Source organism: Pseudorasbora parva, chromosome 12, assembly GCF_024679245.1.
Source record: "Pseudorasbora parva isolate DD20220531a chromosome 12, ASM2467924v1, whole genome shotgun sequence".
NCBI classification, from domain to species: Eukaryota; Metazoa; Chordata; class Actinopteri; order Cypriniformes; family Gobionidae; genus Pseudorasbora; species Pseudorasbora parva.
Window position 1 is genome coordinate 17,338,543 of NC_090183.1, and position 17,725 is coordinate 17,356,267.

Sequence of the window (17,725 nt, forward strand, 5' to 3'; positions counted from 1 at the left end):
ATTAATATTGGTTTAAATGCAAAGTTCAATATTAATTGTCAATTATAATTAATATGAATATATTATATAAATTATAATTCATATAATATACATTTCAATCAATAATTAGTAGGCTAGCAAAAGATAGGCAATTTTGTCTCTAATCCCCCCCCCCCCCCCCCCCACACACACACACACACACTATAAACAACAAGACTCCTCCCGAGCAGGTTTAATGTGTTCTTTTTTCTTATTTCAATTAAATTCATGTAAGCTATATAGATCAGTGTCTCATGCACCAACTATGATGAGACAGGTAGGCCAATATATTTTTTGAAAATATATTTTGGGGGCACATACAAATATATAAGATTGTATTGGGGAATAGTAAGTGCCCATAAAAGAAACTCAAATCTCCGGTGTCTCGTGCTTGCTGCACCACCAAGAAAGCAACAATATGTTATTTTATATTCTTTAACTCACACCTTTTATGTTTATCTTCATAGCTTACCAAAATCATTATATTAAAGGAATGTAAGTATGCTGTGCCTAACTGTGCTACAGTGTCAAAAAAAAAAAAAAAAAACACTCATATAGGCTATTCCCTCATTCATTGTCAAGTCTGGCGCCACTGCTAGCGAAGTCTTTCTGCTCACGGTTGATCAACGAAGTCTTAATGGTTAAGCGAATTAACAAGCAAATTAAGAATTAGAGGGGACAGGAGATCATGATGAAGAGCAGCCTCCACAGCACAAAATTCAAGCAGGGCGTGTATTCTGCTCTGTGGAATAGTAGGCTACTACATGATCAACAGGTATGAAAGAAAAAGAAAACCATACGTAGAAACTTGTTAGAAAAGTCTTCGACGACAATCTTGTGGATTTCTCACCGAAACTTGCACACTGGTTTCTTGACCGCCGGATGACGCTCACTGCACGGGACTCATCATGATCCAGTGGCGAGCGTTATTAATCCACTCCCAGCAGAAGGACACTTTGGTGACGTCACCTCGAGAGAGAAGGAAGCGGAGCGCTGGCTGGAAGCTGTCACACACAGTAGTTGTGGCGAAAGCAGGAGAAACCCTTTCCGCACGCGCGCGCCCAACTGTTGCGCTACACGGACAAACGACACGGCAGAAAAACAACGTTGCATTTTTCTGACAGCAACTTCCACATACTCTTCGGGGAATTATTCTCTCGTGTTTCTGCAATGGCTGATATCATACAAAGCAACGACCAATCCTCATCTGACGTTGCGAATCGATTCGCCCGTAAAGGTGCTTTGAGGCAGAAAAACGTCCACGAAGTGAAAAACCACAAATTTACTGCGAGGTTTTTCAAGCAGCCTACTTTCTGCAGTCATTGCACGGACTTTATTTGGTGAGTAGATCATTTCAGGCTGTAGTTATGCAGTATCATTGTAAGTTTAAAGATTAGTGTACTGTAAATCTTGCTGCTGGCCTGTTACCAGACGAACAGCTAGAAACACTGGTTTAAGCATTTAAGAAACTAATTGCTTCCAGTTCAGCTAAAGTTAAAAATGCCCACACATAAAACACGTTTAGAGTTTATGGACTGTCATGTTGAACTTTGCTTCACAAAGCTCAAGTGCCCGCTTTCTTTCGAAATGGAAATGTATTTTGTCTTTGCACAGAACTTCTGTGCAAAGACAAAATGAACTATGAAAGTTGCTTACGTTTCAGACTACTCCAGTATTCTGCATGTTTCACCGTTTACTGGACTTGCCATGATTTGGGGTAGTCACTTTGTCCAGGCTTATAGTGGAGCATTCAGCTGCCTAGCCAAGTCATTTCTTCACACTTGTTGATAGTTTATATAATAAACTATACAAGTCCAAATAGGAATTGGGTCTTGTATACAATTTATAAGGTTATAACATTTGTTTTTGAATGTGCATGCCAGGCATGATCTGTTGTGATGGTATATGGCTACTTTCAATTTATAGCTAGTACATGCCGAATCTGATTTACTGATCTTCCTATATATGTGCATTGAGACAAATAAAACATTAGATACCTGTCTGTGTACTTTTTAATTAAGGGATTGTTTGTTCGGTGGAAGAGAACTGATAGCTAAAAGCCCATTAAAGGATTTAGAGAGACAGATATCTAATGCATTGTTTTTCTCTCCTCTTCATCAGGGGGTTTGGCAAGCAAGGATTTCAGTGCCAAGGTAAGCACCCATAGATGTCCTATACTCTGAATATTCACTCTTATCTTAACTTAAAGAGGTGTTGCTGTGAACCTCCATTCAAAAGACATCTAGAATCAGTTTCCTTAGCACACTAAGTTCAATGCCACAGAACAAGCAAATGTTGACGATTGTAGTAGAGTTACTGTATTTGGTGATTGAGGCTTAACATAGCAGAGAAGGAGTGAGCTGTAATGTCTCTCATAAACATCCCTTAGCTGGCCTTGAACTAAATAACTGACTTAAAGACAGAAACCTAATAGCTTGGTACTTCCGTGAAAAGTCTCACACAGAGGGGCAGATTATGAAAAACATCTATGAAAACTACTCATATGAATCCCTTATTTTAAAGGTTAAGAGTGTAGTATTTATGAGGATCTATGGGGGGGGGGGGGGGGGGTGCAATTGACAACCTCACTACTATAGTGTGCATATGGGTGTGGAACAACATTAGGGTGAGTCATTAATGACATAAATTTAATTTTTGGGTGAACTAACCCTTTAATGTAAGTACTTGTATGAAAAAAAGTGGTATCGGTGCATCCCTAGCCGTATACGTACAACCTAGTGGATCCTTCTGTTTGAACATTCAATCACTTGCACATGCACTGTTGTCCTTGGATGCACACTCTTCTTGGGACGGAATGGAACTCAGAGAAGTATACTTTGGGCTTTAGAGTCCTGACTGATGGCCATAATATTTTTATCAGCCTGGAAGAATACAAGACAGGGAGTAATATTTATGTGTTGCAAAATGTGAAGCAAGTCAGTATACTGGCATAAAACATTGATTTGAAAGTATTTAAAATATCTGAAGTGTCTGAATTTGATTATATACTTTGGTCAGGATTTTGCTCAACTGATATTAACACAGACAATATGTTTGAAGTCATCCAAATGATAAGGATAAGAATGAGATTATCATGAATGTAAAACTCTGCTCTTGGGGCAGGTACTGTCAGCTGAGTAGCACGCAACCTAGGTTTCCAGTTACGTGATAATTCTTCCGCTTCGGTCATATCTATAGATGTTTGGAGTATTATCCTCTGGAATCCACATTTCACCTTAAATTTCTTGAAGTGAGCTCTTGCAATGAGATCATCAGCTGTGATTCAGCTGCCAATGATTTGATTCCATCCTCTTGCCCATGCAGGTCTCTTGTAGCATTGTATTATTTGGCTGTTTGCATTATCAATGTTAGTATCACCATCAGTATTAGCACCCAATATTAATATCTCCAGAACATAAAATGCATAGTGACACTTACAAGTGACACTTGTGTGTGTGTGGATATATTGCAAGAAAAACAAAGAATGTTAGCTGCTCATTCAAAGCAATTTTTTTCCAGAGAAGTACGACGATGACAAATGCATTTTCCATTCTGCTTGCAGGGCATCAGCCTCAGTTGTCATTGGTTCAGAATTAATAGTGGTTCTGCAAATATACAGATGGCGAACTGATACTTCAGTCCATATGTGGTACCAAAGTGGTTAATTTTTAAGGAGACTCGAGCAGTTCCTGCCCCATAAAGTGTTCAATCAATCAATCAATCAAACAAACAAACAAACAATACAATACAATACAATACAATCAATCAACACATTCTAATACCAAAAGGACTTGCAAATAAGGTATTGGGTAAAAATATAAACTGAATAGTAATAATAAAAAATAAAAAAACTGAATGGAGGTGGACCTTGGTGTTGCTCTGATGGTTTCTTTTTATCTATTAAAACATGGTACCAAAAAGCTCTTTGTGAAAAAGCTACTTCTGCACAATTCATAAACACAAGACATACATTAGGTGAAAAAAGGTTGTTACAGCTACCCACTTACTAGTGGTATGCCACTGTCAGCAGACTTCCTTCTTAATTCCTTCTTAGCTGAAGTGGTCTTTAATAATGCGTATTAGGAAAACACTCATCAAAGTGCTGTTAGTTTATGCATGTTTGAGGTTTTCGTTTTGACTAGCATGAACAATGTAAATTTTGTTTTCAAGGTCTTTTAACTCAAAAATGTAATGTGGTGTAAACAGCAAGTAAAATGTTATAGGCTTAATATATTAAACCTCTTAACATGTATTTTTAGGTGACAAAAAAAAAAAAAAAAATGCAAAAATGAGGGAACCAAAACTATTTTAGTCAATGCATGCATTTTCCTGTAATCTTTTTAATTTTCTACACTGTAAAAAAAAAAATCAGGCCCCAATTGAATTTTTTTTGTGACTGATCACATCTAAGGCACAGAGACGCGTTTCGCTGTATACGTATACATTTTGTACCGTATCAGCGTTTCGTCCACACTGATCCGGCGTTTCTGAAGCATGAATCCGATATTTTTCTAAACCGGGTCCCAAAGCGGATAAATCTGAAAACGGTCATCTTCCGTCTTCGTGTGTACAGCGAATCTGTATATTTTCTGAAACGGTGATGTCATCACACTACGTCCAGCACGGTGAAAGAGGTAAGGGATACAACTACGGGCACTGGGCATGCACACATCAATATTGCGTCATTTAATTACCGTATCTGCATTATTGTAAGGGTATGTTTTGGGTTGGGGTAGGTGTAGGCATTAATAAAACAAATCTGTTAAGTAGCAAATGTATTTATTGTTATTTAATTGTGAGATTTTGGCTCAACTCCGACCACTGCTATACCCCTTCTAGCCACAACTCTTCTTCTCCGTTTTTAGTGTATTTCTGTGGCAGAATTACAGCGCCACACACTGGCCTGGCATGCAAACTACATCGTTTTTAGTCCGTTTTCTTAATCCCGTGTGGACGCAGATATTTCTTGAAACGAGGAAAAAAAATGATCGGATTAGGAAAGCACTGGCTTCGTGTGGACGAGGCCTAAATTGTTCAGTTAAATTAGTTAGTTAAATAGCATTAATTCACTGTTTTTTTTTTTTTTTTTTTTTTTTTTTACATAGTAAAATAAAACCTGTAGCTGTAGTTTGCTTTTTTAGACAAATAAATTTGTCACATAGTTTAAGCAAACATGTAGTCATTAAAAACAAATATCCGCTCCGGTCATCACTTTTGGTAGCCTGGATACCAGCCAAACTTAGCCCCGAATTTTTAGGTCGGGTGGTTCGGTCTGGCCTCAATCCATAGAGAAGTAATTATCCCCGAACAGGAACTGTTAGGACCAATGAAATCATCAATGGCGAGCTTTAGACGATGATGGACAGATGATAAACAGTAACGTAATCATGCACATCATCAAAGGGGCTTGGATTATATTTGTTTGAATCTTAAACAGAGAGTTTGTTTGTGTATGCATTCACCTTCACAATTTCTCTCAAAAAATTATGATCATGTTTGGTAAGTACTCTGTGTATCATTAAATTATTGTATTTTTTTTTTACAACAACAGCAAAGATCATGTATTCCAGCGTGCGTGCAGACAGGGTTGCCAAGTTTTTACAACAAAATCTGCCAACTACTAGCCCAAACAATAGCTTCTCGGGGGGTTCTCCGGAAAAAAAATGGCGTTTGGGGGTAAAATGTGTGTTATTTTGGCAAGGTTGCCTGCTAAAATCCGCACTCATGGGTCTATATATCACATAATAGTCACTTCAACCAGCGGACAAATAAAAAAAAAAACGTGGAAAAAAACGCGGACTTGGCAACACAGTGCAGTTGAGCTCTGTTGACATTTGACAATGCGTCGCTTTGTTGCTCTGATTGGTTGTAGGTCTATCCAATTGAGGTCTTTCCTGTTTTGGTTGAAACACGCCCCATAATCACAGCCCAAAGGAGCAGTTTCAGATTCTGACTAGAATTGAGTATGACCACGTCAGGCTACACTTTTGGTCAATACTGTACAGTTTTCGAATAATGTGATTCACTGTGATTCAGATATTATTTTTAGTAGTCGCCCTCTTTTCGGATCATTACTCATCAAATCCTTGGCTCCGTAAACATTGCAGGTGTCATGATGGTATCAGATGGAGGTGTACCTTTAATTTTACCAATCTAAGTGCTCAAAAAAAAAAATTAAGAAAAAGAAAAAAACCTTTGTTTACAGATAACAGAATGTCTGAGTGGGTGAGATGTTTAGTCTGTCATTTGTCAATCCATTTCTCTCAGCCTTGACCTAGTATTATATAGGCTAATTTCCAGAATGTTCACAAAATTTGAAAGGCTTGCATTATCGCATGTACTGCTGTGTAATCCAGTCACAGCAAAGTGGACCCATTACTTCTTTTATTGTGACCTTTCCCTATTCATACATGATTACACCTCCACCCTATCAAACTCACGCGAGGGCATTGGGGCTCTATTAAGAAAGCTGAAGAGAGGTAGGAATTAAACTTTACCCCCAGTGACACTGTTTGACAGTTTTACCTTTAAAAAAAGAGTGATTATACAGCTGTTCTCATAATTTGAGACCAGCTCTGGGATTGAGCCAACTCTAGTGCATGGCTTACATGGCTACTGCAGTTACTGCTAGTCTAAATCTTTTTTATGGTTTAAAAATGCATTACACCAGCACAGTACACACCTTTTATGCACTCTTATAAAAGGCTTTATGTGTTTTATTTTTCAATTACATCATCTTTAAATTATTCTTAAAAATATAATTTTGTGTAAGTGTATTAAATTGTTTAGGATAGTGCTTAAATTGTTGCCAATCTGTCGCCAATCTCTCTTTTATTGAAAGTAACGTCAGATTGGTTTGGCCCTTGAATATGCCTCTCAGCCAGCAGGTTAAACAGCTGAAATTACTTATATAAATTTAATGATGGCTTTAAAGATGATTATGTCTAAGCCCTCCTTTTAGTAAAACCACTTACCTGCAAAATCTGTTTATGGTATCTGCTCTCTCATTACCTGATCCAAAAGAAATCATTAACTAAGGATTGAACAGAACAGTGTCATCATCAATTTTTGGATTATATTGTTTTAATAAAGAAAGGAATGAACTGAAAAGATTCATAAGGTACCACAATGAGAGACAAAAAATTAAAAGAACATTAAAAGTTGAATTATAAAAAGATAGGTTAGAGTTACATTACTCTTAATAACCTTAAGAGCACTTTAATGTAAAATGTATTTTTTGCACTGGACTTTAACTCTTTAAGCTGAAATCCCTCAGCCTTTCATGAGGTGAGCTGCCCTCAGGCTTTTAACGCTAAATCTATATTGTTCGTTTCCTTTAGCATTCAATATTTAGCATTACAATTTTTTTTTAACAAAATGTACTCTGTCAGATAAACATTTTAACAGCAATTATGTGGAACATTTCTGAGTATATTGTGGCAACGTTTTCAGGCAAATCCGGATTCTAAAGGTCTTAGTGTTTTCTTTTGTTTTTTGCACACAGTAAAGACCTTATATTTTTTAGTAATACTGCCTACTCAAGAAAGACTGTCTACCTGTTTGAAAGAAAGAGTTCAATATAAAGCAAGTTTGTAGTTGTCATTGAATGTTGAATTTAGTTATATGCATGATCAGTGACGTACATATGTCTGTGGCCATTGACCTGTGACAACCAGTCTCTTTTGCGCTTTCATGCATTCAATCCTAAAGATGTGTTTTTTGAGTATATCTAAGCTTCTTTTTACTTACTGTATCATTTTAAAGCTGCATGACATTCTTTTTTGTGAAACTCACAAGGAGCTTATTATCTAAGCTGCTATTTTTCATTTCCTTTTCAAAATTATTATTATTATTTTTTAAATATATCACCAAGCTCTAATATAGGGCTCTATGAAATCTATTAATGGATCTTAAATGGACTGCAGTTGCAAGCAGAGTTTATTTACAACATAAAAATTAAGGTACACACTTAGAGTACAGTACTGAGAGACAGAAATAAAGGAAAGAGAATGCAGGCAGCATATTCAAATCCTACGCAAACAAAAGAGCCTTCTTTGAGTCTAATGTTACCTGAAATCCAACTAAAACTGAGCGTAGATATTTAGATAGCATCGCTCACCTTGCTCTGGTTACGCCAGTTTTTGGTATTTTTTAGGCAACAATAAAACAAAATAATATGTATAAATATATATATATATATATATATATATATATATATATATATCGTTTACAGTGCAGGCTGCAATATTTATACTGTTACATGTTTTGTCTTAGTAATGCACATTTGACAGTGAGTTGACAGTAATAGTTAGGAGAATACAGATGTGATTTTTTGTTCATTAACAAAAACACGGACTCATTTTGTCATTACTCATTAAAATTATTTAAAGCTGCTGTCTGTAACTTTTTGTGTTTAAGATTTACAAAAAATATATATAATGAGAATGTACAACATGGATCCATTTTCCAAACCGTGTTTTTTGTGTTACCCTGAATCATTATGGTACACTTATAATGAGTGTTTATATTGGGACTATTTCAGACTGGTCTGGTAGGAACCGTCCCTGCATGACTTGCCATAGACATAAACAAAGAGAGAAGTGGCAGTGTTCTTCCGCAAGATGCGTGCAGTTCTGTTTCTTAACCGCTAGAGTGCAAAAAAGCTTTAACAGGGTCCCTTTGTTGTGCTAGAGTTAGCTAAATAGCTCATTTGCATATGTGGTCTCTGGGCAGAATTCTTAGGAAAATCCCACATTTCTGCTACAGTACCATGGTACAGTAAATCCATGGCAGGCTAAATTATAGAGATTTGTATCCTTCTGACTGTATTATTGCACACGGTGTTAACGGTTTGTCAGCGCTGTTTTGTCTGGTTGTAGTTTAGTAGTTTAAATCACAGAGACACTTTTTTGTCTAAGACATGCTTTTCACTGGATCTAACTGCACTGTTTAGTGTCGCGTGACTGAGACTGACCAGTGGCTGAGTCCAAAATCGCCCCCATACCCTCAAAATGTGCATTATTTGAGGGGACATCCATTGTAGTGGTGTCCAAAACCATAGTGAACGTTATTTAGTGCACTCATTCAATCCCACATTGCACCACAATAATGGGTGTACAGCCGATGTACACACAACGGTTGTCCAACTTCTTGCACTCGTTTTCATTAAAGGGGGGGTGAAACACTCAGTTTCAGTCAATCTCATGTCAATCTTGAGTACCTATAGAGTAGTATTGCATCCTTCATATCTCCGAAAAGTCTTTAGTTTTATCATATTTATAAAAGAAATATAGGCTGTACCGAGTCTTTCCGGAAAAAACCGAGCGCCTGGAGGCGTATCGTGTGGGCGGAGCTAAAGAATGACAAGCGCGCAAAGCGGTGACGTCCTCAAGCGTGGAGAAACCCATCTATCTCAGCTAATACAGATAATGATCCACAATCAAATCTGAGGGAGAAATAAATTGAACAGGAGAAACGGCAACAGCAGGACGTCCGTCTCTGTGGTATGTAAGTTACTGTATTTAATGGCCTCTCCACATTTCTGTGTGTTTACTCGCAGTGTATGAGGATATGATTCGGTTTATGGACTATTGTATGCGACTAGACCTTAGAAGTAGCAAGCAAAACGGTTTTGCACGTCAGAATACTGTAACGTTATACAGAGAACAACAATGGAGTAACCGTTAGCGCATTTGAATGACGAAGCACGCGATCGTGTCGTTTACTGATGTTTACTCATGCGACGGTAGCCAATAGCAGAGACATTTGAAGCAGTTTAAGTTAACTCACCGTCGAAGCTTTATCGCTGGGACCGCTCCGTCAGAAACACACTTCTTTGGTATGATTTGGTAAAGTCCTGTGACAGCAGTGGCGTGTAAATCCATTTTGAGACGCGACTGAAGCGATGCCTTGAAGCTTCCCGTCATTTCTGCGTTCAAATCGGTTCAAATGCAGCGCTGCCTTCCCGGAATGCTGTGCTGAAGCGTTGAAGTCGCTTGATGTCACGCATAGGAATAAAGGGGAGCGCGGCGCCGTTCACGGACGACTGGATCTGCAGCTGAGAGACTGTTTACAGCGTGCTCTAGTCACGCGCGCGCGCACCCTACCGGGAGAAGAGCCCGTACGGCCCATACAAGGACCTTCCGCTCTTATTAACGTCAAATAGACCCATACTCGAAAAAAACTCGCCGAAACTTGTGAGAAACCGGAAGGAGTATTTTTGACACAGAAATACTCCATCAAACGTCCAACATTAGTTTTTGAAACTTTGTCTATGTTTAGGATGGGAATCCAAGTCTTTAACAGTGCAAAAAGCTCAGTATGCATGAAACAGCATTTCACCCCCCCTTTAACTCTTTCAAGCGAACTATATTAGTGGATTAGCGTAGGGAATAGTGAATGAGGGTTTACGGTGCGATTTTGGATTCAGCCAGAGTAAACGGATCTGCTGTAGTGAGCTCACAATTCCGAAAACTTTTTTTTTTTTTTTTAAATAAGTGCTATCTTTATAAATACACCATATATTTAAGCTTTAAACAATTGCATCTTTCATGAAAAACTATTAAAGAGCCCCAATTATACTATTTTAAAAACTAATTTTGTTTTGGAGGTCTCAAGGTCTACATCAAAGGTCAAAAAAACGATATAATATACATTGCACATCATTGCAATTTGTTTAATGAATCTCAAACGACTTGTCAGGTGAAGCATTATCTCTAAATCCCTCCTTTTTGCGAGCCTACTCTGCTCTTATTGGCCAGACGGCCCAGTCTGTTTCGATTTGGCCAAACGCTAAATGCCCATTACTATAACTGAACTTCAGCTCCGTCCAGAGGCTTCCTAAAGCTCAGTGATTGTACACACTGTAAAGACTGTCACTGTGATGAGTCCGATGATAAAGCTTTGGAAGAACTACTTGTTCAACCCGAGCCTCCATTGCAAGGATGACTTTTGCATTACTCATTTTGAGGTATACATTGAGATATTGCAACTGTTATTCCTTTAAGTTACATTAAAAAATGTATGTCCATCAACAAACCAATGTTTCTAATTCATTTCTATGCATATGAACTATATCATTAACAGTAAATACATTAGCCGAGCACTAACGTGAATGACTGATTCTGACCTTTATCTTAATTCAAAGTAGTAAGAACGACAGACAATCTGCATTAATATACATAGTTTTAGGTAATAGTGGCTTGTGGCCTACAGCTGCTTAGCAGACAAATTTTTGTAGGACGGTAATAACCCAAATTAGCCGGTTAGCCAGAAGAAACGCAATATAAAACACAAAACTACACAATAAATAAATAAATAAATAAATAAATAAATAAATAAATAAATAAATAAATAAATCTGTAAAAAAAAAAAAAACAGTAAAATGCTGGCAGCAGGTAAAAAAGAACTCCAAAATAGGTAGATAATTAAAATCACACAGGACATTACTACTAAAAAGACAGGCAACCATAATAAACTAATAAAAAGGTGAACATTTTTTTTAGAAGCAAGCACAGCAAAAACAGACAAAAATATAGTAAAAGCAATGTGAACATTTGTAAAGCTTTGTATATACTCTGCATAAACAGAGAAATTTGTTAGTTTTCTCGAGGTGCCAAGAACCAGAAAGTTTGCAGAACTGTGTTTCAAAAGTTTAACTTAATAATCAGCTTAAGAATAAAATTGACCAGTTTATCTATTTTTTTTTTTTTTTTTAAACCATCAGGCTAAGCAGCAAAAAGAAATAAATGGTCCGAACGCCTTAATAAACGCTAACATTTAGGAATAAATGATGTATTACAGTGAATTGACAGGATTTTACCCTCTGTGTTTATAATCAGTCACTTGACTCCTGGCTTGTTCAGTTCTAGCTCATCAGTCACCGTTCAACGACTGATTTGGATATGAGAGTAAACAATCCAACCAAAAGCACCAGTTTTAAAAGAACACACTCCTCGCTGCAGTCATTTTCCTCGAAGTGTCATAAAGGCCGTGAACACAATTAAGTTATTTTCTTTCTGCTCACGTCTCACCACAGTCACCGGACCAGTTTTTTTTTTAAAAAGGCGCACCTTGCTGACTGTAGTCGGTTTCAAAGTTCCCTCTGCTCTCCACTTTGATTAGTTTTCTTCTATTTTCCACATAATTTTCTTGCCATGTGTGCCACAAACACAGACAAGAAGCTTGAATTCAAATTCAAACTCCTGTGAATCCCCCGTTCAGTGCCATTATGATATTACTTAAAAAAATCCCTGTGCCCCCCTCCGGATCGAGGGAGACGGACTTGATAATAGCGTGTAATTTTCTCAATCAAACCACTGCCCAGACAGTACACTGGCACTGCTCAGGATTTACTGCTTTGGCTGCCGATTGCTTTCAGAGGGAAAACCCATAACTGCTGGTCAAGGATCTGTTTTCTTCCTAATAATAGCATATTATTAGTGAAAAAGACTTGGCAAAAGATCCAATGTGTGTCTGTATTTGCGCTCATCAAATTATTCAATTTCCAATGTGTTTTCGCTTGGTGAGTAATGTAGCCAATCCAAGACATGTTTGTTGATTTCTAGAACAAAATGGCCAATCACAGCTGTTGACGTTAGAATCCACTCACCGCTCAAATTTTTGTCCAGTGCTGAGTTCTGAATACACGCAAATCCTCTCCAACAAAGTGTAGACATTACGTAAATAAGAGATTAATTGTGTGGTCAGCTTTGAGTCATTTTAATGAAGGGGTTTGTGTGTGTGTGTGTGTGTGTGTGTGGGTATTAAAGGGGATGGGAGTCGGGAGAATTTTTGGGTAGGGATGTCCCGATCAGGTTTTTTTGCCCTTGAGTCCAAGTCATTTGATTTTGAGTATCTGCCGATACTTCTATAATACATAAAAAAAGAATAAAGAAGAGCGAAAAAACGAACCAGGATATTCCTTATTTTTTATTTAATTCACCTTATTTTAACATTCAACAACTCTAACAAACAGAGCACTTCTGTGAGGTAGCTTGAACAATCAAGTAATAAATAACATAAATTCTTCACTTTTGGATTTTAGCGCAACAGTAAAGATAAAAAAAGTCCGGGACCGGAGTTGCGCAGAGCAGGAAGTACAATGGTGATATCAAAAGCACACCCATACTCTCACAGATGCAGAACAATTAATTATGTTGGTGTGAAATAAACAATTATGGAAATTAAATTAAATAATCTGCTCCCAAAAATCCCGAAAAAAGTCTTTTAGTGCCTCAGCGACAACTTCACTCAGAGAAGACGTCGATCTCAGCTGTCAATCATGACATCACACAGCCGTTTTTTTATAGCATCAAATAACTAACTAAAACTAAACTTATTTAAAAAACGATCATTTGAAATGAAATCATCTTGATGATAACTGCCTACAATGACATAAACTATCTTTTGGAGTCTTGGGGAAAAAATATTTGAAGTGTAATTTGATTGAAGTGTAATTAACAATGCTCTTCAGGTTTTTATAGGTCTAACATTAGTTTTTATGTAGAGAAATTAAATAAAGGCTAATCAAATGTAAAATAGCTGCATATTTATCTGTTTAAATTAAAGACTAATCCTTACAAAAGCTATTCAATCAAGAGCAGTGAGTGATTCCTTATCTTTTGTTTGACATTAAACAGACAGCAGTAAAGGCTACTGCCCCTTTAAGACCTAATGGAAGTCTCTTTCTCGACTGTATAAAGTCCTCTTAAGGCATATTCAGACTATGGGCCCTATTTTAACGATCTGAAACGCAAGTGTCAAAGCGCGAAGCGCAAGTAACTTTGTGGGCGGGTCTCGGCGCTTTTGCTATTTTCCCGGCGGGATAAATGGCTCTTGCGCCTGGCGCAAATCTAAAATGGGTTGGTCTGTAGTAGCTTCATTATTCATAGGTGTGGTTTGGGCGTAACGTGAATAAACCAATCAGAGCGTAATCCAACATTCCCTTTAAAAGCAGGTGCGCAAGTTCCATTATGGATTGCTATTATTATGGCGTATTTACCAGACGCACGCCAGGAGTGGTTCACAGCTGGGGAGACAGATGTCCTTATATACATATATGTCTTGCCACTATTGGGCTAGATTTATGCCTATTTTTTCACATCTTCGTGGCACACCACAATGATTTCCGTCATCTCATGTGTTAAGATTTTTTTAGTGTAACAATTTATGATTTGCAAAAATAACTGTTGCATCTGTGTAGATTACATGAGCAAAGTGTATGCGCGTTGTGCACGCTATACATTATGGTCAAGCATGCGCCCTTAAAATAGCATAATGAACAACGCGCAACGTGCCGCTGACTTTAGACTAGGTTTTTTTAGGGCTGGGCGATATGGCCCAAAAAAAAAATCCCCGATTTTTTCACCAAAAATTCGATTTACGATTTAAAACGATTTTTTTCCCCCTCCTACTTAAAATCAATCTGCAGATGACGAAGAAATTGTTCAAAACAAGTTTTAACTTTATTTTGTTTAGGTAAAATTAAATATTTGCAGCTTGGTAGAGGTGCCACCTGGGGTGCAAAACTGGACCCCATGTGAATATTAATGTGAATAACCCGGACTATTCCACAGTATAAATGGGCACCATATCTTTTGCAATATACAGTATACATATCAAAGGTTTATGAATTGATATGCAGATAAAATTAACTTTTATTAACAACAGTAATGTGCAAAAAAAGTATAGGGAAAATTTAAATGTTATGCTCTTATTAAATATAGATTAGCATTGTTCTTCAATAGTCTCACACTGAACTGATCGACAGCTTCAGTGATTATTAAAGGAGCTCTTTACTTTACTGTAATTTAGTCACAATTTGAAGAAAAGTTTAGTTTTTCCTGAGACTGTGACTTCGTACTTTTCTACATACATTAGGGAGTGGAAATCGCTAATAAATCAATAAGTGCTCTTCTGCTGGTTATAGTGGTGGGCATTTCATATCTTTTTTTGAATAAAAATGCTACAAAATGGATTACACATTTTAAAAAAATAAACTAATAAAAACATTCGACTATTTCTTTCACAAGACCCCTTTAAACTTTTAGTTTTACAAACCATCACATTAAAAATAACATTACAGTCGGATAGAGCTTTGAAGTGCTGGAAATAAGTGTGAAGCTCTTGAAAACCATTGGAAAGTGCTTGAATTTCAATCTCAAAAGGTTGTACGAATCCTGAGATAAATAATGACAACAACAACAACATTAAATCCATGTGGTTTTACTACAGTACAATCGTGGTAAATGTTGGTGTTTTGTGACTGAAACCCCTGACTTTGTTAGAGCTGATATCTGTGGTTTATAACAGAATTCTGCCCCGACCGCTTCCACTAGATCACAGTAGCGATGGTATTAATTCTGTGGTGAATTTAAACGCTCTCTCACTGGATCACCAGCACTGCAGTGTATCGTGTCTGTCACGAGATTGGCCCGTGTGTGAGCTCGCGCTGCGTTCGTGTCAGCGCAGCTTTAAATGAGTAGCGCCTAGCGCGGTTCCGTTCAGACTTCAAACACACTTTGCAGCGGGGTATTGTTAATTGTTCTGTGAAAAACTGAACCAATTACGAATGACACTGTATGTTGTTAGACGCGATCCTTGTTGTTTGTGTACCTCTGGCAAACGCGCGTGGGGAGGGCTGAGCCATTACGGGAGCCCAGAGGGGAGCGTCGGCGGATTTTAAAGAGAAAACCAATTTTCATTCACAAAAATCGTCGTAAACTAAAAACTCGAATTAATCCATAAAATCGATTTATCGCCCAGCCCTAGGTTTTTTCTGGACAGTGGCGCAATTGTTAATGGAACAGCAAAATAGGGATTGTTTGCGCCGGAACACGCCTCCTTTTTTGCGCTGAACCGCCCAGGGAGCGCAAGTTCATTCACTAGTTTAGCGACGTGCTTCTGTGGAGGGAAAAGCGCGCTTTGTGCGGGTGCAAAATAGGAATGACACATGCGTCGGTGTACAAAGTCAATTGCGCTGGGTGCAAGATAGGGCCCATTGTCTGCTTGGATACTCATCAAGATAGACATGTTGACATACTTCTTGTGTGAGTTGGTCCATTTAAGCGTAAGACTTGAAAGAGAACACTATGAATTGAATATTAAAAGAGAATATTTGCGCGCTGTGAGACGAGTGTGCGCTTTCGGATGATGCACAGAGACAGATCAGCGCGCGCGTTCTCATTCGCGTCTTCTGGCGAATATACCCGGGTGATGACTGTGAAAATGACTGCTCATTAGGGATGTCAACGATTAATCGATGATCGATTAATTGTCGATAAGACATTTGATCGATAAGACTTCTCGATCATCGATTAAGCAGGGTCATGCTCGTGCGTGCGGCTCAACTGCGAAACGGGAGGAAAAATGATGCGAGCGTGCCTGAGTTCTATTTGGGACCATTTTACAGCGGGAGTTACACCTTCATCATGACTGCAAGCTTGCATGTGCATTCGCAGCCTTTTGTTTTGTGCAAATGTAAGTTGTAATATTGTGTTTATTTTGATTTATCTCATAAGGATGCATTTGATTAATAATTAACGTTAGAGGTGAGCGGTAGTAAAAGCGTGGCGGTGATCAGCTCCAACAGCACTAATAATGACTATGATTGGGACTGTCATATTACACAACATTAATGAGAACACTATTGTAATAAAACATTGTGATTGTTAATTATTTGGGTTTGTTTGCCATGTGTTTTATTGCGTTGATCCAGGAAGAGCGCATGCACAACATGAGTAACGCATTCTGACTCGCGCATGTAACTTGTTCAAGTTCACTTGTGCATTCGCATCAGATTGTGCTGAAGTAATTTGTAATATTACATTTATTTTGTAACGTTATATATATATATATGTGATCAATCATATTGGATGCATTTCTTTTAGTGAAATAAAATGCACTAACAAATGGCTTCAGTCAGTGATGGCTAACGTTACCGGTTTTCATTCAGTGCTTCAGCTTTAGCGCATACAGAGCAATGCATAATAACGATGATTGGGACGATCATATTATATAACAGAAATGAGAACACAACTTTAATAGATGGTTGTAAAGTCATTGGGTTTAGGTGCCGTGTTCAGAGCGTTGTTCCAGGAAGAGCGCGTCTCCCATTCTGAATTTGAATATCAGCAACTCAATTCAAGTTCACTTGTGCATGCGTATCATTTTGTGAAGATATATAATTTGTAATATTTTGTTAACTTTATATAAATCTGATTAATCTCATATAGGAAGCTTTTTGTTGAGTTAAATAACGTGCTAGCAAAGAGCAGTGTAACTTACCAGTGTTGATTCAGCGCATCCGCTTCAGCTCCTGCAGTTCAAACAGCAACGCACGACTAATAATAACTATGATTGGGACTGTCACATTACATAACATTAATGAAAACAATATTTTAATAAATCGTTTTGAATTAATTGGGTTTAGGTGACGTTTCAGCATGTTCCACATGCATCCACAAATTCTGAATAACAGATCTGAGGCGGCGTTCGTGTTGTATTTCATGTTATATTTGGTTATTAAATAAGTAATTTAATTAAATTATAAATAACATCGACTAATTTTACAATCCCATAGCCCTTTGTTTAGATAAAAAAAATCCTTCTCATTCATTTGGTGAAGAACATGGCGTTTTGAGCAGCATTGCACATAGGCCTGTCATGCTGTCGGCTATAAGCCACTGCTGTAGATGCATATTTCAGT

General features: G+C 37.7%; 1 protein-coding gene across 1 annotated transcript in view; it reads left to right on the plus strand.

Annotated features, from left to right (window-relative positions):
- The first annotated feature begins 967 nt into the window (after positions 1-967).
- The window catches only part of prkcaa (protein kinase C, alpha, a), a 173,930-nt gene continuing 157,172 nt past the window's right edge, over positions 968-17,725 (plus strand). The window contains exons 1-2 of the mRNA XM_067459379.1: positions 968-1,358; positions 2,140-2,171. Of these exons, the coding sequence (XP_067315480.1) occupies positions 1,189-1,358; positions 2,140-2,171 (202 nt within the window). The 5' untranslated portion in view covers positions 968-1,188. The remainder of the gene's footprint in view (positions 1,359-2,139; positions 2,172-17,725) is intronic.